Source organism: Bos mutus, chromosome 4, assembly GCF_027580195.1.
Source record: "Bos mutus isolate GX-2022 chromosome 4, NWIPB_WYAK_1.1, whole genome shotgun sequence".
Classification (NCBI taxonomy): Eukaryota; Metazoa; Chordata; class Mammalia; order Artiodactyla; family Bovidae; genus Bos; species Bos mutus.
In genome coordinates this window covers 32,014,740-32,042,170 of record NC_091620.1, presented here as the reverse complement: position 1 = coordinate 32,042,170, position 27,431 = coordinate 32,014,740, and the positions used below count along the sequence as shown (strand labels likewise).

At 39.7% G+C, this 27,431-nt stretch overlaps 1 protein-coding gene across 13 annotated transcripts in view; it reads right to left on the bottom strand.

Moving 5' to 3' along the window:
• The window catches only part of CADPS2 (calcium dependent secretion activator 2), a 585,913-nt gene that overhangs the window by 347,396 nt on the left and 211,086 nt on the right, over positions 1-27,431 (bottom strand). For all 13 annotated transcript variants that reach the window (XM_070369312.1, XM_070369316.1, XM_070369317.1 and 10 more), the window contains one exon: positions 3,067-3,147. In XM_070369312.1, coding sequence (XP_070225413.1) covers positions 3,067-3,147 — 81 coding nt within the window. The remainder of the gene's footprint in view (positions 1-3,066; positions 3,148-27,431) is intronic.

Sequence of the window (27,431 nt, the reverse complement as noted above, 5' to 3'; positions counted from 1 at the left end):
ATTCTATTGCTAACTCTTTGTGACCCCGTGGACTGCAGCACACCAGGCTTTCCTGTCCTTCACTATCTCCTGGAGTTTGCTCAAACTCATGTCCATTGAGTCAGTGAAGCCATCCAATCATCTCATGTTCTGTCACCCCCTTTTCCTCCTGCCCTCAACTTTTCTGACATCAGGGTCTTTTCCAATGAGTTGGCTCTTTGTATAAGGTGGCCAAAGTATTGGAACTTCAGCTTCACCATCAGTCCTTCCAATGAATATTCAGGGCTGATTTCCTTTATGATTGACTGGCTTGATATCCTTGCTAGAGTTTGCCCAGGACTGTGCAGGAAGAACAGATTCAAACCTCCACTCAGATCTTTAAAACACTAGTTCTCATTGTTCCATGTGGATTTCCTATAATAATAGGTACCAAGTGTGATAGGTGTTCCTAATAGTTGATTGCCAACTCTAAACTATGAATAAACCATGTTTCTGGATTTATGAGACTGAAGAGGCATCAGGGCCTAGAAAAACAAACCCAAGCTCTGGAGTTGAAAGACCAATGTCTGAGGTCTTTTATTAAGTAATCTTGGCTAAACTCAATCTCCTTGTCTATAAAATAAATTCATTATATCACCTGCCCTTGTGGGTTCAAAGGATTATGGTAAAGATCTAAGACAATAAGGTCAGTAAATTACAACTAGCCTTATATTTTAGGAAGGTGGCTTTAATTTGGTGAAACAAAGTAGAAAGCAATTAAATATCTATTTACCAAAAGACATTATATTTTGAGTTTTTTTTTCATTCCAATCCCATTGGCTTCAATTCCTTCCTTCTTCATGTTTTTTCTATTTTATCAACATTTCTGATGGAATCAGTAGGGTCCCCTCAAAGAGAAGCTGCTGGTGTGCATCACTGACCTTGCACATCTGACTCAGCTACGAGGTTGTACAAACACATTCTTCTCCACAGACATGAACTTGAGAATACACCCCAGGCTCTCCATCCTACTCTGGACCCCTCTGGAAATTCATATAAATTATCACATACCCAGCCAGACCCTTGGAGAAGAACTTGGGACAGTGTGAACAGCTCAGGTACAATCTAAATACAAGGAGACAACTCAGAAATGCAGATCACAGGTCCAGAGTCCTGCCCACAGTGCCAGGCACATCTCTCTGGATTCTCTCTTAGCCTCAGTTCTTCAAGAAAAGCAATGCCCTTCTAGATAGCTTCTAACACAGGTTAGGATTTGAGGGAAAGCATTTTTCTCCCAAAGTTTTCCCAATGGCTCAGTGATTAAGAATCTGCCCGAAATGCAGGAGATCCAAGTTCAACCTCTGGGTCTGCAAGAGCCCCTGGAGAAGGAAATGGCAATCCACTCCAGAATTCTTTTCTGGAGAATCCCATGGACAGAGGAACCTGGTGGGCAATAGTCCAAGGGGTTGAAAAAAGCGTTGAACATGACTTTGTGACTAAACAACAATTTTTCTTCCTAAAGCTTCCAAAACCCTCAAGCTACTTGATTTCTAGCCAATAAATTCCACATTTGCATCTCTGGAATCATGTAGTGACTCTCCAGGTAAGCAGAGGATAGTAACAAGGTGTGCTGTCCTTTCAACCTCTGCCCTCTGTATGAATTTAACTCTTTAGCCCCTAATTCATATCATCATCCCAAGTCTTCATCTGGAGAATCCTCATGCATCTCTTGGCTTGGCTCTCACAAAATATTGCCATCTCTGTTATCCAACTTCTCTTTCCTCTGTTTTTCTATTTATCTCCAATTTCTCAATGATTTCTCTACTTTTTAATTGAATAGACATTTATATAATACAACATTAGCTGTCTTAAAATTTACATATTAATAAATATATTTTTCTTTGAAAAACACAAAACTTCAGCTGTCAAATGCAGTGTGGGACAGATCCTCTTAACTGCTGGTAAAGTTCACTGTCTTGATTTGGGGACTTCCCTGGTAGCTGAGACGGTAAAATGTCTGTCTACAATGCGGGAGACCTGGGTTCGATCCCTGGGTCAGGAAGATCCCCTGGAGAAGGAAATGGCAATCCACTCCAGTACTATTGCCTGGAAAATCCCATGGACAGAGGAACCTGGTAGGCTACAGTCCATGGGGTCGCAAAGAGTCGAACATGACTGAGCGACTTCACTTTGCTTTCACTATATAGGGTGCACACACATTTATCAAGCTGTAAACTAAAGATCTACGTACTTTGCTATATACGCATTGTGCCTTCATTTTTAAAATGGAAAAATCCCCAATAGACAGGACTCTTCAGAAAGACAGAGACAGAATCAGAGGGAAAAGGGGAGAAAGGAGAGTAAGAGTCTCCTTTATTATGTTTGAATAAAACATATTCAAAGTTTTCATTTAGTAGAAGAGAAAAGGAAAAACAAAATCTTATTCTCAGACCCAAAGCATTACAACCTCAAGTCTCTTTTAAGGGACTATAATTTTACTTTTACCACTGAAGTAAATTAATGCATCAATTTATTAGAGAATGATTTAGACAAAGAGTCCTCAGTATTAAAAACAAGGACAGCTTTTGTTTGAAATCTATTTTTGTGCACAGAAACACAGTGACTGTATAAATAAAAGTAAATAAAATATTGTATTTGATATATCCTGAGATTCTGTACTACACATCTCAAATTATAGTTTTCACTCATTCAAATATTAGTTGACACCACTGTGGGCCAAACACTGTGCCAGATACTTTGGGATGTATCACATGATTTTTCAGGGAGGACGGTCTTCTCTCTGATTATATTATGCTTAGTGCAATATTAAACTTCTAAGTCTGACAGTTTGAGAAATTTGGGCATTGTTTTAAGAATAATCTACAAAAATTATCATTGAATTTAAACATCTCATATAAAGATGGATATGTAAAACAAATAATATACTCCATTTAGATAATATGCATTCATGAATCTGAGCTTAAGAGGTATGCAGGGAAACAAGAAAATGATAAAATTACACTGGCTTCGTCTATACATAACTGTCAGCTTACAGAAATCTAAATACAGAAAGAAATGTGGTTCAGTATATCAAAGTTAACAATTTACCTTTGCCATTTTCTCAGCCAACTGCAAACGGCCATCAAGTTCCCTTCTGATCTGGGCTGCTTGTTCATCTGCATTATCCAACTTAAAAATAAAACAGAAAATCACATGTACATGATTACTTAATGGCAGTGACCTACAGATTAAAGCAACACTAAAATGACTCCAAAAAAACTTTATAAGTCTTCTCAGCTACCTATTGAGAACACAGAAAAATTGTTTAATTAGATTGACAGTATAATTAAATTTCTTGGACACTTTTCACTATGATTTGCTCACAAAAAAAAGGTAATAAATCTCTAAGGTTAATAGTTCAGCTTAACAAAAAAAATTATAATAATCCTTTGCCAAATATATCCCCAACAAATCTAAGCCAAGAAGTCCTTGTTTCCTTGAGGATGCATGAAGTTGTCATTAAGTTTATTCAGTTCAGTTCATTCTTCTGTCTCCATTAAGAAAAGATTCAGTTCATTCTTCCGCCTCCATTAATGTCAGTCCTAAACAGTTCCAAATAGATAAATCTCTTGTTCTTTCAAATTCCCAGAATGCATTTCTGGAGAGTAAGATACTAATGTTTCACTATTTTCCTTGCTCTTTCAAAAAATATTTCCTTTGTATAATAAGTTTCTGTTAGTGCTAAACTATTAAAGTACTATTTGATTGACTGCTATCACTTTCTACCATTTAAATCTTCATATGCTCCTCATTCTAGTACCAACAGGCTCATACTGCCAAGAAATCCTTTTACAGACTGGCACCACATTAGAATTCCATTATCTCATTCTAAATTTGATTGAAAGCTTAGCATGTTAGCCTCATTTTTAAAGATATTTCCATTTACATGGAAAATAACTTCTCCACTGAAATAATCCTTAACTTTTTTCTATAACTTCCTTTAACTTTTCCTCATGATTCCTTCTATCTCTTTATTGGTTCCTTATAAAACCTCTTCCTGTGAGCAACGCACAGTGTGGGAGGCACTGGGTGGGTGACAGACATGGATCAGACTGATGCTTCTCTCCATTTTAATTCATTCCCTCCTCTCATTTCCATCATCAAGAAGCCTAGACCTCACAATACAACCATACTTTAGGAAAAGTCCATCTAAAAACTGGATTAGTACTGAGTACAACATTAGACATCCGGGATAATACAGACTAACTTGTCCATTTGCTGAAGAACTACATATAAACCATGCTACATTTAAAAAAAAAAAAAGGTGGGGTGCCTTAAGAAAAATTCTGAACAAAACGAGTAGGTCAGTAGGATGGTCCTGTCAGAAGGCACTATATGAAAAGTCAAGAAGAAGGAAAGATGCTCTAGTAAGAGGGCACCAAATATCTGGATGAGATCAGACATTGTGTGGGGAATGGATTGGGACAGGGGGAAAAGGGAAGGGTAATGAGAGGTGGGCTGGAGAGACGGGGCTTCTTTAAACACCTGAGCCAAATAAATAAAGGAGTTTGGAATTGGTTCTTAACACATTGGAAATTCACCAAGAGATTTTAAGCAGAACTTCATAAGTGTCTGTCTCCATCAAAAACAACAGGCAAGATGGACATAAAGATTTCTGTCTGTCCATTCATCTATCTAATTTGTTCATTTAACAGACAGATCTGGGGTTACCTTTCTGAAAAATGTTTCTAAGTTGATTTTAAAAAACTAAGTTCATTTAAAAATGAGATTAACAATAGGATTTTCCTAAACTAAATCCTTGATATAAAGGAGTTTCTATGTCATCTCAAAAATGAATATACTTTTTATTTAAATTAATATTCATAATTAAACAACTTTTTCTTCACTGTGTCTAAAGTCAAAAGGATTTACATTAAAAACTAATATAATTATTATGGAAAAGAAAATGTGATAACTGTCTATTCCAGGTAACCAAAATCATGGTCCTAAAAACAAAAATTTTAAGAAAAAAATTAAAAACAAAATTTTGTTTAACTACAATAGCTCAAATACAGTAAACATAATATGAGATATCTTCTCATCTTTGCTTAATGCTGATAAATATTTTTCTACAAAGAAACAAAATGGTTCCTCGCATGTAAAGAGTAAGAGTTCTGCCAAGAAATAGCATTTAACATCTTAAAATCTTAGAAATCCTACAAATTTCACCACAAAATATTATTTAACATCTTTATCTCTATCTTTATATTAACAGCTCTTACCTAATTTTAAATGGAGTTGTTTGAGTCACTTCTGGGGTTTATCAGTGCTTTCTGAGAGTTTTCCATTACTTTCAAAAAATAGTAATACCTTGGACTGTCCTTGTGGTCCAGTGGTTAAGAGTACACCCTGCAATGCAGGGGACACTGGTTCGATCCCTGGTTGGGAAACTAAGATCCCGCACGCCACAACTACTGAGAGAGCCCCTGCACCGCAGTGAAAGACCCTGTGTAACACAATGAAGATCACACGTGCTGCAACCAAGACCCGAGGCAGCCAAATAAATACAATCAAAAAATGTTAATGCCTTAACTGCATTTGTCTGAGAAAAACACAAAGAAAGGCAGATCACTGCTATACTAAACTGTCTTTTAGTAGCAGTCTCTCTGAGACAGAAACGATATTAACTTTGATGACTACAATGTTATTTTGTGAAACTAGAAAAATATATTTCTAAACATGTTAAAAAAAAAAAACAGGAAAAGCTAATACAATAAAGACAACACATGTTAGACAGAATTCAAGGAGGTATTACTAAATCAGCTGGTTGAATTTTTTAAATAAGAATTTTAGTTTCCCATTCCATGTTCCATATGGTTTGTCTTTGAGTATTATCTTTGTTTTCATAACAGGAAAGTTTATCTAATTTTTATGAATGCTTTTTTAAAGGTTGATTTCTCAGTTGAGATAACGGAGGACGTTTCCTAGCTCCTTCCTCTTTTCACTCCATAGCGGCAGCTGTGTCCGCGATCTAGTCGCCAACATGCAGCTTTTGAAATAATCGAGGTGAGAGATATCCACTGTAGCTTCGTTGCATCGCTCCAGAAGATTTTCCTGGCTGGCACGCCCCTAGAGGATGATCTTATAAAACCAGACCATCATATACAACCAGAACGGGCAGGGCCAGAGGCTGTCATCCAGCTTTGTCAATGTTTGCCCACCTTTGGCAGGGCCCTAATGCTAACTCCTTCCTCTGTAATCTTAGTTTCATGCAGATAACTGTAGTTTATCTGTAGTGAAATAATTGAGAGATATCCACTGTATTGCCCAGTTTTCCCCATGGTAGCATCTTATAAAACCAGACCATCATATACAACCAGAATACCGACTGACACTGTCATCCAGCGTATTCCAGTTTCCTTAGTTTCATGCACAGGTATCTGTGTGTATTGACTTCTATGCAATTTATGATGCGTCTAGGTTTGTACGGTCACCATCACCGTCGAGGCACTGATCAGCTTTAACACCATATTTTGCCCTTTTATAAACACATCCACCTCCCCCAACCCAATCCCAGACTGTTTAGCTTCAACAACGTACCTCATTTTCAGACTTTTCAAAACTAAATTTAATAAGGCAACAAATTTCCTTTTAATTTCCATTATTACATTGGAGATGTGCTCCCATGAGAAATTAACATTTATTAACACTGCCTTGGGGCCACAGACCTCTTAATCCACATGTTCATTTCTTTGGTCTTTTCCTCAAAGCCCATAGCCATAAATAGCCATTTATTCACTGATAACCCTCAAGTATGTATCTATAACTCCAACCTCTCACCAGGGTCCCAGTCTTTTATTTTCAACTGCCTACCAGACTTTATTTTCTTGGACTCCAAAACCACTGAAGATGGTGACTGCAGCCATAAAATTAAAAGACGCTTGCTCCTTGGGAAAAAAGCTAGACAGTGTATTAAAAAAAACTAGACAGTGTATTAAAAAGCAGAGACATCACTTTGCTGACAAAGGTCCATATAATAAAAGCTATGGTTTTTCCAGTAGTCATGTACAGATGTGAGAGTTGGACCATAAAGAAGGCTGAGTGCCGAAGAACTGATGCTTTTGAACTGTGGTGCTGGAGAAGACTCTTGAGAGTCCTTTGGACTGCAAGGAGATCACACCAGCCAACTCACTGGAAAAGACACTGATGCTGGGAAAGAGAGAGGGCAGGAGGAGAAGGGGGTGACAGAGATGAGATGGTTGGATGGCATCATTGACTCAGTATACATGAATTTGAGGAAACTCTGGGAGATAGTAAAGGACAGAGAGGCCTGGTATGCTGCAGTCCATGGGGTCATAAAGAGTTAGACGTGACTGAGCAACTGAACCACTGCCTACCATTTCAATTTGCATGAAGACAAGACACACTGCATGTAACATACCCCAAACAGAATCTAGCTTTCCAGCTACCCACCCCAATCACTCCTTTCATGAGTAATGCCATGTCATATAATTGGCATGCCTAATTACCATGTGTTCAAGCCCAAAGTCCATGTGTCGTATGTGATCTCTCCTTCACAACCCACAACCATCCAACTACAGTCATGTAGTGAAACCTAGAATCACTTCAAGTCCATTTCAGTTGGCCAATACAGTTGTATACATCATTATGATGAGAATATTATTTTTCTTTTCTGAAAACTTGGTTTTACACACTATCTCCTGTCCTCCTTCTCTTCAAACAAAAAAGCAGAAAAAAAGCCCAAACTGATACTTTAGTAGATGTGGAACATCACATTTTTAAATGCTGGTGAGGCAGCCATCTCTACCATCTGATTTGGACTCTCAGATCAAGACAATGAGGATAATTTGTGGAGTGTGGAGTTGGAGGCTGGAGCCAAAGACAACTCTTCACTACACAAAGATATCTCTTAATTTCATTTTCTTTTTCTTTAGATTTCTGATATCAATGCTTTATATGACAACTGACTACTTATACCTCCCAGATGTCTTTTCCTGGTACACTATATTCTTCAGGTCTTTACAGAGGGACATTTAACCCTGACCATAAAAGATTCCCATACATATCTTGACTCTGTGCAATACCTCCAGTGTCTATCATACAGAACATTTTCAGTTCAGTTCAGTCGCTGAGTCGTGTCCGACTCTTTGCGACCTCATGAATCGCAGCACGCCAGGCCTCCCTGTCCATCACCAGCTCCCAGAGTTCACTCAGACTCACGTCCATCGAGTCAGTGATGCCATCCAGGCATCTCATCCTCTATCGTCCCCTTCTCCTCCTGCTCCCAATCCCTCCCAGCGTCAGAGTCTTTTCCAATGAGTCAACTCTTCGCATGAGGTGGCAAAGTACTGGAGTTTCAGCTTTAGCATCATTCCTTCCAAAGAAATCCCAGGGCTGATCTCCTTCAGAATGGACTGGTTGGATCTCCTTGCAGTCCAAGGGACTCTCAAGAATCTTCTCCAACACCACAGTTCAAAAGCATCAATTCTTCAGCACTCAGCTTTCTTCACAGTCCAAGTCTCACATCCATACATGACCACAGGAAAAACCATAGCCTTGAGTAGACGAACCTTTGTTGGCAAAGTAATGTCTCTGCTTTTTAATTTTTAACAGTTGTTGTTGTTGCTAAGTCACTTCAGTCGTGTCCGACGCTATGTGACCCCATAGATGGCAGCCCACCAGGCTCCTAATTCCATGTAATGAATAGAAAGAAAATAGAAAGGTTCGTCACAACTTTCCTTCCAAGGAGTAAGCGTCTTTTAATTTCATGGCTGCAGTCACCATCTGTAGTGATTTTGGAGCCCAGAAAAATAAAGTCTGACACTGTTTCCACTGTTTCCCCATCTATTTCCCATGAAGTGATGGGACCAGATGCCATGATCTTCGTTTTCTGAATGTTGAGCTTTAAGCCAACTTTTTCACTCTCCACTTTCACTTTTCTCAAGAGGCTTTTGAGTTCCTCTTCACTTTCTGCCATAAGGGTGGTGTCATATGCATATTTGAGGTTAGTGATATTTCTCCTGGCAATCTGGATTCCAGTTTGTGCTTCTTCCAGTCCAGCGTTTCTCATGATGTACTCTGCATAGAAGTTAAATAAGCAGGGTGACAATATACAGCCTTGACGTACTCCTTTTCCTATTTGGAACCAGTCTGTTGTTCCATGTCCAGTTCTAACTGTTGCTTCCTAACCTGCATACAAATTTCTCAAGAGGCAGATCAGGTGGTCTGGTATTCCCATCTCTTTCAGAATTTTCCACAGTTTATTGTGATCCACACAGTCAAAGGCTTTGGCATAGTCAATAAAGCAGAAATAGATGTTTTTCTGGAACTCTCTTGCTTTTTCCAAGATCCAGCGGATGTTGGCAATTTGATCTCTGGTTCCTCTGCCTTTTCTAAAACCAGCTTGAACATCAGGAAGTTCATGGTTCACATATTGCTGAAACCTGGCTTGGAGAATTTTGAGCATTACTTTACTAACGTGTGAGATGAGTGCAATTGTGCGGTAGTTTGAGCATTCTCTGGCGTTGCCTTTCTTTGGGATTGGAATGACAACGGACCTTTTCCAGTCCTGTGGCCACTGCTGAGTTTTCCAAATTTGCTGGCATATTGAGTCCAGCACTTTCACAGCATCATCTTTCAGGATTTGGAATAGCTCAACTGGAATTCCATCACCTCCACTAGCTTTGTTCATAGTGATGCTTTCTAAGGCCCACTTGACTTCACATTCCAGGATGTCTGGCTGTAGGTCAGTGATCACACCATCGTGATTATCTGGGTCGTGAAGATCTTTTTTGTAGAGTTCTTCTGTGTATTCTTGCCACGTCTTCTTAATATCTTCTGCTTCTGTTAGGTCCATACTATTTCTGTCCTTTATCAAGCCCATCTTTGCACGAAATGTTCCCTTGGTATCTCTAATTTTCTTGAAGAGATCTCTAGTCTTTCCCATTCTGTTGTTTTCCTCTATTTCTTTGCACTGGTCACTGAGGAAGACTTTCTTATCTCTCCTTGCTCTTCTTTGGAACTCTGCATTCATATGCTTATATCTTTCCCTTTCTCCTTTGCTTTTCATGTCTCTTCTTTTCACAGCTATTTGTAAGGCCTCCCCAGACAGCCATTTTGCTTTTTCGCATTTCTTTTCCATGGGGATGGTCTTGATCCCTGTTTCCTGTACAATGTCACGAACCTCATTCCATACTTCATCAGGCACTCTGTCAGATCTAGGCCCTTAAATCTAATTCTCACTTCCACTGTATAATCATAAGGGATTTGATTTAGGTCATACCTGAATGGTCTAGTGGTTTTCCCTACTTTCTTCAATTTAAATCTGAATTTGGCAATAAGGAGTTCATGATCTGAGCCACAGTTAGCTTCTGGTCTTGTTTTTGCTGACTGTATAGAGCTTCTCCATCTTTGGCTGCAAAGAATATAATCAATCTGATTTCAGTGTTGACCATCTGGTGATGTCCATGTATAGAGTCTTCTCTTGTGTTGTTGGAAGAGGGTGTTTGTTATGACCAGTGCATTTTCTTGGCAAAACTCTATTAACCTTTGCCCTGCTTCATTCCATATTCCAAGGCCAAATTTGCCTGTTACTCCAGGTGTTTCTTGACTTCCTACTTTTGCATTCCAGTCCCCTATAATGAAAAGGACATCTTTTTTGGGTGTTAGTTCTATAAGGTCTTGTAGGTCTTCATAGAACCGTTCAACTTGAGCTTCTTCAGCATTACTGGTTGTGGCACAGACTTGGATTACTGTGATACTGAGTGATTTGCCTTTTACCACTTCAATATTCAAAATATTTCACTGTCTTGACAAATATTTAGTACTTTTATTTTCTTTCTATTCATTACATGGAATTAGGAGCCGGGTGGGCTGCCGTCTATGGGGTCACATAGAGTCGGACACGACTGAAGTGACTTAGCAACAACAACAACTGTTTCTACTTTCAGAATTCTCTTGGCTAAGATGTTCCTAACCTGGACCATCAGGAGTCTGAACCATCCAAGTTTGGAACAAAATTTGGAGAGGTATGCATTTTTTTCCTTGAGGAACTGTCTGAATTTCAGAGCTTACCCAAAGGGGTGGTTAACTCAAAAGACATAAAGAACCATGGCTCTAGGAGAATCTTCTTCATAGAAGTCTCTATTGTTTTGTTCTAGAAGAGGCTGCATGACTTTTCAAACATAAGCAATAGAAAATGGTCACCTCATATGTACACATTATGAATCTTACTCTTTCAGAGATGTGTTAAATTCTTTGTGAAAGGACACTGGCTCTGGAAAATGACATAAGCTCTGAAAAATGCTGACTGAATGATCCAAGGATTACTTTACCAACTGCTGTTTCTTCTACACCTACTATACAGCAAGTACTACTGAAGGCTCTTCAGTAGCTACAGAAGTAGTGGCTTTCTACGAGTTCACACTTCATACAGAAAACAGTTTTAAAAAAGAGTATTTAAAACAGAATAGAAGTGCCCCAAGAAACTACTGATCAAGGACTGTGGGAATTCAGTGATGGAAGATATGTCTTTCTGGTTGATAATATTAAAAAGGATTGCTACAGTGGAAATGCAGGTGAGGAAGCAACAGTTAGAACTGGACATGGAACAACAGACTGGTTCCAAGTAGGAAAAGGAGTACGTTAAGGCTGTATATTGTCACCCTGCTTATTTAACTTATGTGCAGAGTACATCATGAGAAACGCTGGGCTGGAAGAAGCACAAGCTGGAATCAAGATTGCTGGTAGAAATATCACTAACCTCAGATATGCACATAACACCACCCTTATGGCAGAAAGTGAAGAAGAACTAAAGAGCCTCTTGATGAAGGTGAAAGTGGGGAGTGAAAAAATTGGCTTAAAGCTCAACATTCAGAAAAGGAAGATCATGGCATCTGGCCCCAGCACTTCATGGGAAATAGATGGGGAAACAGTGTCAGACTTCATTTTTTGGGGCTCCAAAATCACTGCAGATAGTGATTGCAGCCATGAAATTAAAAGACGCTTACTCCTTGGAAGGAAAGTTTTGACCAACCTAGATAGCATATTAAAAAGCAGACACATTACTTTGCCAACAAAGGTTCGTCTACTCAAGGCTATGGTTTTTCCTGTGGTCATGTATGGATGTGAGAGTTGGACTGTGAAGAAAGCTGAGCGCCGAAGAATTGATGCTTTTGAATTGTGGTGTTGGAGAAGACTCTTGAGAGTCCCTTGAACTGCAAGGAGATCCAACCAGTCCATTCTGAAGGAGATCGGTCCTGGGTGTCCTTTGGAAGGAATGATGCTAAAGCTGAAACTCCAGTATTTTGGCCACCTCATGTGAAGAGTTGACTCATTGGAAAAGACTCTGATGCTGGAAGGGATTGGGGGCAGGAGGAGAAGGGGACAACAGAGGATGAAATGGCTGGATGGCATCACCAACTCAATGGATGTGAGTTTGAGTGAACTCCAGAAGTTGGTGATAGACAGGGAGTCCTGGCATGCTGCAATTCATGGGGTCACAAAGAGTCAGACACGATGAGCGACTGAACTAAACAATGGAAATATTAAAAATGAACTTTGAGGATAGAAAACATGGATTAGTCTTGACTTGCATCTCTCAAATCCTGGGCTCTCTGGGGCCCAGTCCTCTCAAGTTCCATTGAAGCTGTTTGAGAAGAGGTCCTACAACTCAACAAATCTCCCTTTGCAGAAGTCCTCAGGAAGACTCAAAGACTTCACTGGAAGTCAACTATTTTATAGGTAAGAAAAGTTTAAACAGCATAAGAATAATCTTACAAAGTTTCACCCAACAGCTTCATTTTATAGTAGTAATATGTGATATCATTCTAATGCTTTAAAAGCTGCAAACATCAAACACTTGAATTCATTAAATTTGCTCATATCTTCAAGGAAAAAAAGTCTTTTATAAAAAGTACTTTTCATAGCACTGTTTAGCATCATTGCCCTCTATGATTAATCTATTTTCGAGAACCAGGATAATCGTCTTCACACTAATATTGTCAATCACTAAAAAGAAGGATTAATAGCTGTGTTTTTCCATAATGATGTCTTTGTACGTGCTAACCCTAGTCAATCGTGCCCTTCTTTCTCCCACTGGAAAAAAAATTAGTTTTTTCTGAGTCCCCAGTCAAATTATGGCACATCTCTTTTCAAACAAATTATGTTATTTTCTTGTAATATTCATCTTCAGCTTTTAGTATGAAAAATACAAGTAGACTAGGATTTGTACTGCTCTATACACTTAATGTTTTCTCTGAGATTAATTCTTTTGCTGGTTATTCTATTTATATTATCTATATATCTGGAGATATAGAGAAGTAATTGGCACAATCATAACACTGATTCCAAAAGGACACTCTATCCAACAATTTATATGATTTTCCTTTTTCTGTTTTTTCATATAATTTCCTAATAGCCCAATGATTTATTTGACAGTGCCTAATATGCATGGATTTTGTAACACAGCTGAAAAACCCTGATCAAAAGTTGAAGTATTAGCAAATTCATTTACTTTATCAACAGATCTGTTAATTTCTTGCCATTACTTGGATCAAATTATTTATCATGAAGATGGTGTGCTACTCCACCTCACTGATTGCTTCTGCTGTTTTCTTTCATTCTCTTCACCCCTTCATTCTCTCAGCCCTTGCTGCTAAGTCACTTCAGTCGTGTATGACTCTGTGCGACCCCATAGACGGCAGCCCACCAGGCCCCCCCGTCCCTGGGATTCTCCAGGCAAGAACACTGGAGTGGGTTGCCATTTCCTTCTCCAATGCATGAAAGTGAAAAGTGAAAGTGAAGTCACTCAGTTGTGTCCAACTCCTAGCAACCCCATGGACTGTAGCCCACCAGACTCCTCCGTCCATGGGAGTTTGCAGGCAAGAGTACTGGAGTGGGGTGCCAGGGCCTTCTCCGCTCTCAGCCCTTAAGCACACACAATTGGTTCTTAGCTATTGTCTGTAGTTGTTTCTCAATACAATGTTGCAAGTTAGCACATAGCTCTGCCTTCCCTCCCAAGGCCCAGCTCTTCATCTTCTGTTGATGGCAAGATCTTTACTTTCAGGCATCCAACAATGGCCTCAACTAAGACTGAATTGCCCTTCTTTACAGTCTACTCTTTATCATGGCTCCCCTACTTCCACATATGATTCTCACTACCGTCGATCAGGCTAACAGCTTAGAAGAGAAGTCCAGGAGTAAAGGGCAGGTGATGGAAGGATGCGGGTAAGTGAACAGGGATAAATGGATATGAATGAACCAATGATACCCAGATAGCTTGGCTTAGTTTTCAGGTCTACCCTATCTTGTACCAATCTCACTTTTTAACCTCCCAGACAGTTACATTATCTATAAAATTCGTTTGTCCATTATACACAAAACACATTACATTTTCCCAACCATGTAATTTGCTTATGTTTCTCCTGCCTGGGTTGCTCTTCTTACCTTCGCTGCCCAGATCAATCTCCAGATCTTCTGCGAAGATGACCTACCTACCTACCGAGTAACAAAGCAGGAATTGCCTGATGACATCTCTCTCATAGTTGTCTTCTAATTGTTCAGCTTCTCCGGTATTTATGAACTCTACCTCACACTGCAACATATGACACTTGTTAGCTCATCCTATCTCCCTGACAAGAGGCCTAAACCAATCCATCTCCAATGGTGGGAGATTCAAGTAACTACTCCCAGTTCTAACATACAATAAATAAAGAGAATAATACCACCTCTATTTGTAAGGTTTTTGGACCCTAACATCCCTCCAGTTTGACTCATCTTTCATGAAGCACCTTCCTTCAAAAAAAGAAACAACAACAAAAATCTTCCTCCCTGCTATTCTGATCATTGACAATTAACCAGAAACTACAAGGCAACTAAAACTGTTTGTGCAATTTCATACAACAAAAAGAATATAAGGAAATGAAGTTATTCCCATACTCTGGAGAGCAATCCATTGCCTGTATGATGTTATGTATGAATCAGGTACCACTCTCTTGCTGGAGGCAAAGCTTTTAGAGAACACTCTTATATCTACTTTCTAAATTATGTATAAGGAACCTGACTCAGAAATAGCAGTTCTGCCATGGATTCTTGTAGCACAGTTCTAAGAGTCTTAAAAATGAATTTCCCAAACTACACTTCCCTATCATTACTACTTAAAAGTAGAAGAAAGATGAATGAGTTAATTAGATATAAAATTGCCCTATGTGATCTGAACTAAACTATATTAAATAATGGATCAAAAAGTTCAAAAGTAAAAACATAAGAAATGTAACCTCAAACATAAAAACCAGAGGACTCTGATAGCCTGGAGAATAGTCATATATATTCTCTAAAATGGTAGGTAGAACTTTGCAAATTTTTACACATCATGAAATTTTCTTTAGTATTCCATTTGGTATTAACATTTTCTCTTCTAGACAGAAGTCATGAGCTTACATTTTCAAGCAATTATTTACGAACTACACTTCCCTCAATAAAATAAGTAAATATACATTCACATTAATGAAATAACAATGAAATAGATTTTAGCAGTAAGTAAAATAACACAGACACTATCAGCGATTTTAGAGAACTCTGCAGTGCAGTTTATAACTTTAGTCTCACCAGGACTAATAAGAGTAAATTTATACAGCACTCTATGTCAAAAACCATTCTAAGCGTTTGTAAACATTACTGCATTGAAACCTCAGAGCAACCATATGGAGTAGTTATCATTATCCCAGTTTGATGATGAAAAATCTGAAGCACAGATAGGTTTAAGCAGTTTTCTAGGGTAAAGGTCACACAGTTAATACTTGGGAAGGCCAGGCTCTGAATCCTGTAGTTTGACCTGAGGGTTCAATGTAACCACCACTTACTCCTTTCACGACACCTCACTCCCAGCTTTCACTCTGTTGGTCACTTGCCATGAGTCCCCCAACAGGAGACACATGAAATATTACAGTATAATTAACGGTACAAAGATTCAAATATTTTAATATGTTCAAGTTGTTATAATGCAATAAAAGAGGTGTGTATAGCTATGTTAGCTTCCCTGGTGGCTCAGGGATAAGAAAACCTTAAGTAAACAATGCAAAGAAATGGAGGAAAACAACAGAATGGTAAAGACAAGAGATTTTTTCAAGAAAATCAGATACCAAGGGAACAGTTCATGCACAGATGGCCATAATAAAGGACAGAAACAGCAAGGATCTAACAGAAGCAGAAGAGATTAAGAAGAAATGGCAAGTACAAAAAAGGTCTTAATAACCCAGATATCTACTGTGGTGTGATCACTCACCTAGAGCCAGTCATCCTGGATCGTGATGTCAAGTGAACCTTAGGAAGCATTACTACAAACAAAGCTAGTGGAGGTGATGGAATTCTAGCTGAGCTATTTCAAATTTTAAAAGATGCTGCTGTTAAAGTGCTTCACTCCATATGCCAGCAAATCTGGAAAACTCAACAGTGGCCACAGGACTGGAAAAAGTCAGTTTTCATTCCAATCCCAAAGAAGGGCAATGCCAAAGATTATTGAAACTACCACACGATTGCACTCTTTTCACACACTAGCAAGGTCATGCTTAAAATCTTGTAAACCAGACTTCAACAGTATGTAAACCAAGAACTTCCATACATACAAGCTGGATTTAGAAAAGGCAGAGGAACCAGAGATCAAATTGCCAACATCCTTTGGATCGTTGAAAAGGCACGAGAGTTCCAGTAAAACATCTACTTCTGCTTCATTGACTACGCTAAATCCTTTGACTGTGTGTATCAGAACAAACTGTGGAAAAATCTTAAAGAGATGCGAATACCAGACCACCTTATTTGCCACTGAAAGACTTGTATGCAGGTCAAGAAGCAACAGTTAGAGCTGGACTTGGAACAATGGACTGGTTCAAATTGGGAAAGGAGTACATCAAGACTGTATATTGTCACCCTGTTGTTTAACTTATATGCAGAGTTTATCATGCAAAATGCTGGGCTGGATGAATCACAAGCTGGAATCAAGACTGCCAGAAGAAATATCAACAACCTCAGATAGGCAGATGACACCACTTTAATGGCAGAAAGCAAAGAGGAACTAAAGAGCCTCTTGATGAGGCTGAAAGTTGACAGTGAAAAGTCTAGCTTAAAACTCAACATTCAAAAACTAAGATCATGGCAACCAGTCCTATCACTTCATGGCAAATAGATGGGCAAATGTGGAAACAGTGACAGCCTTTATTTTCTTGGGCTCCAAAATCACTGCAGATGGTGATTGCAGCCATGAAATTAAAAGACATTTGCTCCTTGGAAGAAAAACTATGATAAACCTAGACAGTGTATTTAAAAAGCAGAGCCATTACTTTGTCAACAAAGTCTGTCTAGTCAAAGCTATGGTTTTTCCAATAGTCATGTGTGGATGTGAGAGTTGGATCATATAGAAGGCTAAGCACTGAAGAATTGATGCTTTTGAACTGTGGTGTTGGAGAAGACTGTTGAGAGTCCCTTGGACTGCAAGGAAATCAAACCGTTCAATCCTAAAGGAAATCAACCCTGAATTCTCATTGGAAGGAATGATGCTGAAGCTGAAACTCCAATACTTTGGTCACTTGGTGGGAAGAGCTGACTCATTGGAAACAACCCTGATGCTAGGAAAGATTGAGGGCAGGAGGAGAAGAGGGCGATGGAGGATGAGATGGTTGGATGGCATCACGACTCAATGGACATGAGTTTGAACAAATTCTGGGAGATAGTGAAGGACAGAGAAGCCTGGTATGCTGCCATCTACAGAGTTGCAAAGAGTCAGACACAGCAACGACTGAACAACAACTGGTGGCTCAGGCAGTAAAGAATCTGCCAATACTGGATGCTTGGGGCTGGTGCACTGGGACGACCCAGAGGGATGGTATGGGGAGGGAGGAGGGAGGAGGGTTCAGGATGGGGAGCACATGTATACCTGTGATGGATTCATTTTGATATTTGGCAAAACTAATACAATTACTTAAAGTTTAAAAATAAAAATAAAAAAAAAGAATCTGCCAATAATGCAGGAGACCTGGGTTTGATCCCTGGGTCAGGAAGACCCCCTGGAAAAGGGAATGGCTACCCACTCCAGCAGTCTTGCCTGGAAAATTCCATGGACTGGACAGACTGGCAGGCTACAATCCGTGGGGTTGCAAAGAGTCAGACAGGACTAAGCAACTAACACTAATACACATGAGTATGATCAGATCAGATCAGTTGCTCAGTTGTGTCCGACTCTTTGCGATCCCATGAATTGCAGCACGCCGGGCCTCCGGAACTGTATATTCCTCATGGAATTTCCCCACCTCTTGTGATATTTAAGAAATGTGAGTGAGGGAAAGATTTGTGGAAATGGAATTTGTCTTGCATTTTCAAGAATGGAGAAGAAGGATTACAAGTGAAAAGAGTAAAGTGAGACAAAATGAAAAGTCAAGACAATACAGGGTGTTAATGAGGAACAGGGAGTGACTTGGCTTACCTTGCACAGGAGATATGTAATATAGTTACAGGGGGAGAACCTGGGAAAGAATCTAAGAAGGCCAGGTGGGGGCCAGATGAACACCACAGATGATGAACACTTAGCCAAGGGGTGAATCTCATTCTGCTCATAGCCACCATATTTTTTCCCTATTCAAAGCTGGGTCATGAAGAGAACAGGATGGTGAAAAGTGAAAGTCGCTCAGTCATGTCTGACTCTTTGCTACATCATGGACTGTAGTTCACCAGCCTCCTCTGTCCATGGGATTCTCCAGGCAAGAATACTGGAGTGGGTTGCCATTTCTTTCTCCAGGGGTTTTTCATGGTCTGGGGATTGAAGTTGGGTTTCCTGCATTGCAGGCAGATTCTTTACTGTCTGAGGCATGGGTTATCATGAAAACAGGATGACACTTCAATAATGTTAATCTGGCAAAAAGATACATAGGATAGGAAGAGGGAAGCAGGTGAAAGGTTACTATCATGCTACATATGAGAGGTACTGAAGCTTCCAGCTGTGGGGATGGACATGGAATTAAGACAGGAACAGACAATTCAACACAGAGAGAAAGTAATGGTGCCAGTCCATTGTCTGGATTGGAGAAGGCAATGGCACCCCACTCCAGCACTCTTGCCTGGAAAATCCCATGGACGGAGGAGCCTGGTAGGCTGCAGTCCATGGAGTCACCAAGAGTCGGACACGACTGAGCGGCTTCCCTTTTACTTTTCACTTTCCTGCATTGGAGAAGGAAATGGCAACCCACTCCAGTGTTCTTGCCTGGAGAATCCCAGGGACAGGGGAGCCTGGTGGGCTGCCGTCTATGGGGTTGCACAGAGTCGGACACAACTGAAGCAACTTAGCAGCAGCAGCAGCATTGTCTGGACTGAAGGTAGTAAAAAAGGAACAGCTCCTGGTTATGAGTTGGAAAGATGAATATACATAAGTAGAACCAGGTTTGAGATGAGAAAAAAATAGCATTTTGAACCTACCGATTTTGAGAAGTTTCAGATACAGAAGTCTGCCACAAAAAGAGTAGAAAGAAGAGCTGATCCATGTGAACAGGGTGAAAGAAAGTGATATTCAAAATAAGCATAGTGAAATAAAAAAATCACTGCAATACTTTCAGTGCAACAGTCCTAACAGCATCTGATTTCTCAAACAAACAAACAAGGTAGCAAGTCTATTTATATGTTTCAAACACTGTTCCTCTTGGTACCAAACCATGTACATAGTAAGTTCACACACGTCTGATGAGGCTTCATAAAAAAGATATAAAGGCCATTCATCTGGAGACATTCACATCAGAATCATGAGAACACTTTGCAAATAGGATACAACATCATTTTTATACATTTAAAAAGAGGCCTTTCTACCAGTCTGTAACAAATATTAATAGCTAGAAACATGACTGTTACCCATTACACAAGGAAAATCTTACTAAGATAATGATCAACTGGCCCTGCTCTATCTAAAGTGATTAGGGTAAATGGAGGTATTTCGTCTCTTTCTGGTCTTAAGCAGACGATTCAGGATATCATGACCCCAATAATCAGCTAAAAGAGTTAAATTCACAGAATACTCTTTGTAAGCATACATCAATCCCTCTTCTTTAGCTTTTTCAAGTTTCATTTTTTAAAAAGTGCTTTGTAAGAACAAGTTTTCCTGACCACCTACCAGAAGAAGTCAAGGTTCTGTGGTCCTTATATTTCTAAAAATCTGAAAGCAATAGACAATTAAGAGTCAAGTCTGATGCTATGAGCCGGACACATAGAAAGCACTTGGTAAATTGTTTTCTTTTAATAAAATGATTCAATATACTAGATAGCAGGAATTTCTTGACTAATATTCTTCACTGCTAGCTGATTCCCTGAAGTTTTCCTGTTAACACTTCTTTTTTACCTTCCTGGTTCTTCGCTTAATCCTCTCCAATCAGGTTTGCTCCCTAACACTCTAGAAAAGCTTCCCATGTCAACAATGTCTTCCACTTGACAAACTCAGGGGTCACTTTGCTGTCACGTGGCATGGGTAACCACTCTCCTTGAAATGTCTTTCCGTGACTTTCCTGACACCACCCTTTCTGGTTTCCTCCTCCATCGCTGGCTCTTTCCCCTTTTTGCAACCTCTAAATCCTAGTGTTGCAGGTTTCTGCCCCGGGCCCCCCTTTTTTTGGAGGTCCAAACTCTACAAATATGATTTCATCATGTCTCATGACTTAAAATCTTACCTTTATCAAAACGATTTCCAAATCTTTATCTCCAGCTCTGATCTCTTGTTGAAATTTCAGGCTTCAACTACCACCTACCATCATGGACAACTAACATTCTGATTTCATCAGGTACACAATGGAATGCTTAATTTTCCCCCCACATATGCCTCCACCCCACAACATTGCTCCATAGGAAGAGGGACTGCCATATACAGATAGCCTGGATCAATATCTGAACAGAATGGGTACTATGTTGAAAGAAACTCGAATCAGCGATGCCCCTATCAGACCAGGGTTAATATAAATGTTCCATCAAATAAACATAGACAACATAAAATGGAAGAGAGCCATTAAAGCATACTATTTTTTCTATAAAATGTAAGGGAGAGGAATAGGTAGATGGTACCCACAGTTCTAGAGAACAGTATGTCTTAAACTACAGACTCAAGTTGTTCCCATTTTCTGCTTGAATTCCTGGGCTTTCATCATATCCCTTTTAAGACAAGGGCTTCTCAGGTTGTGCAGTGGTAAAGAATCTGCTGCCAATGTAGGAAATGTGTGTTTGATTGCTGGGTTGGGAAGATCTCCTGGAGGAGGAAATGGCACCCCCCTCTGGTATTCTTGTCTGGAAGATTCCATGACAGAGGAGCTTGGAGGGCTACAGTCCATGGGGTTGCAAAGAGATGGACACAACTGAGCACGCACAGGTGCCTTAAGGCGAGCAGGTGATTGAGTGCTCTGACTCAGATTAAAGCTCCAAGTGTGGGAACAGAGGAGGATTCTGAAGCCTAATACAGGGTATGGATCCAAGAGAATATGAAGAGAGATGCCCAAGTGAAATCCAATTGTCTAGGAACTTCATAAACCAACAGAGGAAAACAGGAGCACAGTAGGGCAAGAAGCAGAGCCTCACATCTACTCTAATGATTAACATGTAGGTCATGTTCCATTTTTGTCTCTAGCAATGCTGGCTACGCCCACAGGTCAGGTGAGACAGGGGATGGGCCACATGCAACCCATTCTTTAGAACACAGAGAGCAATCTTTCCAGAATCCCAACTCGCTCCTGTCATTTCCTTTGCTCACAGACCAACAGTGTTCCCTATTATGTGATAATCCCAAGCTCTTCCAACTAGCATACAAGGTCCTTAATATTCATGTCCTTTCCTAACTCTGTAGCCTCATCTGTTAGTTCAGCAAGACACAAACCCCACAGATACCAAGCCATTTCATTCTCCTTGTGCCTCTGTACATGTTGTTTTCCTCCAGCTGGCTAAATTTCTGTGCAGCTTCCAAAATTCAGGAACTGTCCTCCTCAGAACCTTCACTGAAGCTCCAAAAGAGGACTGAGTTTCCATTCTTCCAAATCCTTTCTTCTTCTGGGCACACAGCTAGCCTGTTTCCCAGCCTACTCTACAGTTAGAAGTGACCATGGCATGAAGTCCTCAAATGAACTGTCAGGTCCCCAGGGGTCCTTGGGTCTCAGCCATCACACGGGAAAGCGGTTACAAAACAGACACTAGGCCCCACATCCACAGGCTGTTTCACTTAGTCTGAAGTGGGGCCCAGGAATCCAGTGGCTTTTAAAGCTCCTCAGGTCATTCTAACGTGGAGGGGAGGAGCACTAAAGAAATCCATGCAGACCATCCAGTACCAAATTAAGATACTGCAATCCATGTGCTCACATACTGCCTCATAAATAACCTCAAAGACACACTGATTAACTATACCACTCATCATTTTTCCTTTACATACCTGTCTCCTGACCACACCAAACACTGTGAGGAAAAGAATAAAATCTTGTCATTTTACCTTGACTGAAAGGATAAAATCTTGTCATTTTTGTATCTTCATTGTCAACCGGTATTTTTAGAAGGAATTCAACAAGCGTTTTTGGGTGTATAAAAGAAATATGTTTATCACATATATTTAATTTTAATTTTGATAGGATATTTCATTAACATATTTTCATGAAAAATTGAGAACAGCATTCATATTATACTTGGAACAATAGATTCATATAATTTTTTATTCATGAATAGATGAAATAGGTCACAAAGCACATTGGCAAATACACTTTTCCCTTCTATTACTATTACAAAAATGCCTTATCTCTGTAGATTTCTGTTGTCTTATCATGTAAAATAATGTGGAAATATTGGAATAAAATCCTAATTTCAACAGGCTAGATCAAGGTAAAGAAGAAAAGCCTAAAAACAACGCACAGAATGTCTGATGGTAGGCTATATTTTTATCTGATGAGATTCGGGAGAAAGCAAAAAGAAATTAAAACATTTTAGGAGAAATCTTACTTAGAAATATTTTTATGTAGCTCCCCTACACATGAGTGAAAGTGACAGTCACTCAATCATGTCCCGACTCTTTGTAACCCCTTGGACTATAGCCCACCAGGCTCCTCTGTCCATGGGGATTCTGCAGGCAAGAATTCTGGAGTGGGTTGCCATTCCCTTCTCCAGGGGATCTTCCCAACCCAGGGATTGAACCTGGGTCTCCCTCATTGCAGGCAGATTCTTTACCATCTGAGCCACTGTATACACAGAGGCCAAAGATTAGAAAAAAATAATAATAATACAAAGTCAAATGAAGCAACACTGATAAAAGCTATAAATTGATTTAAGAATACAGTAGTATTCACAATTTTTAAGCCTTAATTTTTAGAGAAGAAATTGATTCAATATTATTAACCAAACTCTAATTCATTTAACAGAAATCAGATTCATCAACTTATATCATGATACCTTCACTTTTAAAAGTGAATATGTATATAAACTTTATAGCTATTTCAATTATTAAATTCAGGATTTCAAAAGTCAGGTATTATAAGATCCAATCAGTCTCAAGGTCTTCAGTTGCTTCTTGCTGTTTCCTAAAACATGACAATTGCCATTTAATGACATTCACTTGAATATTTCCCTCAAGCATTTTGAGATTTAAAATTACACTCACAAGGAAAGATATACCTTGCTAACAGTCATTTCCTCAACTTTATTTTCCTATCTAGCAAATGACTGTTATCAAATGTAATTGTCTCTATAGAATGTGCTTTTCTATATTTGCCAAAGTAGACAAATTATGTTAAAATGTATTATCAGCCACATGCTACTATTTGAGAAAAAAGATGACAGTGGTGAAAGGCAGCTATCAATTTCCTCTGAGAATGCACATCTCTATTTTCCCTTTACAACCTTGATAGTGGGTCTTCAGAACAGAATGCCTCATGGTTTCTGCATTTTCAAACGAAGACTCTCATAATGAGAGATGCAAGAGGCATTGCAACTGCCTCTGTTATTTTATTTTTTAATTTCTAGACCTGAAGCACTTAATCTCCAAAGCTGAGAATTCTTAGTGAAAGGAAATCATAAGATTGAACACAATACTTTTTAACTATTCATAAATATTCCTGTTTATTCCTTACAAACATCCAAACAATTCAGGAGTATTACTTTACACAGTTCTTAAGAGTCTGCAGGATATAAGGAACTTGGAGGAGGAGTGGGGGGCTGTATTTAAAGAGGAAGATTTAAGTTAACTTTGCTTTGACTCTTGGGTAAACATGGGTGAGACTTTCTGCAGTGAATGGAATGAGATTATGAAAGATTAATGAAGATTGCCTTTGGCAGAAAAGATCAGGATTTAGATGGCTGTAAAATTCAGTTAATTAATCCTCTTAAAATACAGAGGTAGAAGAGGGAGAATGACAGCCTGTATATGGGACTGTGTATTCCACTGCTCAGACTCTGCTTATTTTCATTTAGGAATGTGTCTCTGCAATCTACAACAGCCTTACCCACAAGTGCTAATATCACCTTAAACCACAGCCCCAACCCCTCCTTATACTAGCAGCTCCCCGCGGCGCCAGGGTCTGCTTATATCTCCATACCTGCACATGTTCCTCCCTCCCCCAGAATGCACAGCATCTTCTTGTCCTCCTGACCCTCTTTCATGACACACCTGAAGATTACACAGTCCTCCCCAACGTGGCATCTTCAACCTCAAGAAGGTGTATCAGGGACTGACCACATCACTGAGGCATGTACAGCAGTGCTTTTCTTTTCTTTTAAATGAAAGCTAGCAAATAACTAAATCTCACGTCTATGTTCACATCTGTATTCCCTACAGGATTACACAGAATGGGTCAACTAATTGATTTGAACAAACCGCACCTTCCTTTGTCATATTTTTAAATAATCTTTAAAAAGCATTTCATTTCCATTCAAAGAAAGGCAGCTGATTCATTACTAGTACCACTTAGGCAACAGTATTTTAATTCAAAAATAGGTGATTAAAAGGATAAAAATTATACCCAAGACTATAAAACACACAGCTTTAATATCAACTAGCTTCCTTTTCCCAAGTATAACTGTATTTACTTGAAGTCCACTGCATTTCCTTAGAGTTACCCTGAAATTAAACCTTCTACTGACAGACTGGGCTTCTTTCACCCTTGTTACGTTAATACCCTGATTCAAGTAAATGACGGCTAATGGTGTCAGATTGTGGTACTGTTATGTTGCTCATTGCTGAATGTACACTTTGCGCTCTTTTCCATCTTTTTTCCTTAGCATTTTGTGCTCCAATGCACACACAATATTCTCAAACCAAAGAAACCAAAATCGGACAGTTTTAATAGCACAATCACTCATCTATGTCATATGTGGGCTGTTCTTATGCTTTATTTCTGATATAATGTAAATAATTTTTCTTTTGATTATCTCTGGTTTCATAACTTAATTATGATATGAGAGTTTCTTTTATGCCTTCATTCTGAATTTATTAAGTTCTTGGCTTTGACTGGAAGTCACAGAAACACCTATGCTTTTTCAGAAGATGGCTTCCTATTTTTCCATTCTAGATGCAATTCCCAGGGCTCTGGGACAAGGGTTACAAAACCATGTGGGGTTCTTGCTGGCTGTATCTCTCATTCATATCCCTTCCTTCCCAAGTTCCCAGGGGCTGTCTGGCTGTAGACTTCCTGCATGTCTTAGCAGAATAGCTTCCTATTCTGAGCTTCTGACTCTGAAGCAACAACATGTCTTTGAGATCTCCTAGGAGGGCACTCCTAGGAGCATTACTGACTCAATGGACATGAACTTGAACAAACTCCAGGATATGGTGAAGGTCAGGGAAGCCTGGCATGCTGCAGTCCATGGGGTCACAAAGAATTGGACACGACTGAGAGACTGAACAACAAGGAGGATGCTGTTGGCAAAAACAAGGGGTCAGACAAGGGTAAATAAATACAGAAGCAAGAGTGTTACACTTAGCAAGAGCCTCAGAGCTTTTCTTGAGACCCAGGGAAAGTGGAGAAAATTCCACCAACATGGCACCCCACTCCAGTACTCTTGCCTGGAAAATCCCATGGATGGAGGAGCCTGGTAGGCTGCAGTCCATGGGGTCGCTAAGAGTCAGACACGACTGAGCGACTTCCCTTTCACTTTTCGCTTTCATGCATTGGAGAAGGAAATGGCAGCCCACTCCAGTGTTCTTGCCTGGAGAATCCCAGGGACGGGGTAGCCTGGTGGCTGCCATCTATGGGGTCACACAGAGTAGGATACGACTGAAGTGACTTAGCATAGCATAGCATACCTGGAGCCAGGTGCCAGCCACTCAGCTAGCTTTAGACCCTCTCTGCTCCTCCAAGCCCTGCTCTCTGGATTTCTCTCCTCACATCATTCCTTTCCTATACTGGGCAGGCTATTTTCTGTGGTTTCTATAATCTTTTCTTTTTTAAACTCTGTTGAAAGACAACAAAGGAACAGATAAGATAGATTGGTTCTTGACAGGGAAAAAAAAGAATCTCAGCTGTTTTTCTCAACAATCCATTTATTTTCCTCATTTCTGAAAAGTGATTGTTATTCCAAAGGAAAGCTCTTTGCTTATGTATGAGTATTTTTGTAATTTAAGTTAATCAAAAAATCTTTAAGCTTTTCTTTCAAATCTTAGAAGTGAAGAGAACTCCAATTTCAGCTCAGACATGTAAAGAGCTTGGAAGATGTCATCCTTCTTGTCCTTACAATAAGAGTTGGAGAAGCTGAAAATCAATGACTTTTCTTCACTTATGGGAGAACTGAGGTTTCGGGGCAAACCACTAACCCAGTATCTGGAAACACAGGCAAAACAGAGAGATACTACATTTAGAGCAGAAGTCAATGGATGCCAGAAATATAGAATCATTTATCTGACAAGTAATTTTGGGCACATAACTAGAAGCTGAGGGCCGAGAGTGAGAAACTCCTGGGGTTGTAACCATAAGGGAGCTTCCTTGCTTTCCTGGGCTTTCTTCCAGTAACCTCATCAAATTCTCACAGTAAGGATCCAAAACGGTTTCACATGTGGACCTAGCAGGGAGAGGGGAAGAAAAGCCATTGTTATACCTCCCTGATTCTTCTCCCTAACAAAGGGGGAAAGACTTGGCTAGAGGAAAACATGGAAAAACAAATCCCAGCTAGAGGAGGAGGAGGCTGCCCTCTCTAGTCCTCTGCAGTCTTTCTGTCACGTCTATAGGAAATAATAACAAAAACCCCAGTGTGAACAGGGTCAAGATTTCAAGGAAATACATAGGGATGGTTCAGCTAGGGAAGGAGATAAAGGGATGTAGAAAGAGGAAAAACAATATTCATGGACAAAGGATAGAAACATCTGTGAAGTTTACTGCACTGAGATACTGTTGTTGTTGCTCAGTCCCTAAGTTGGGTCTAGTTCTTTGTGACCCCATGGACTGCAGCCCACCTGACTCCTCTATCCTCCTCTATTCCCC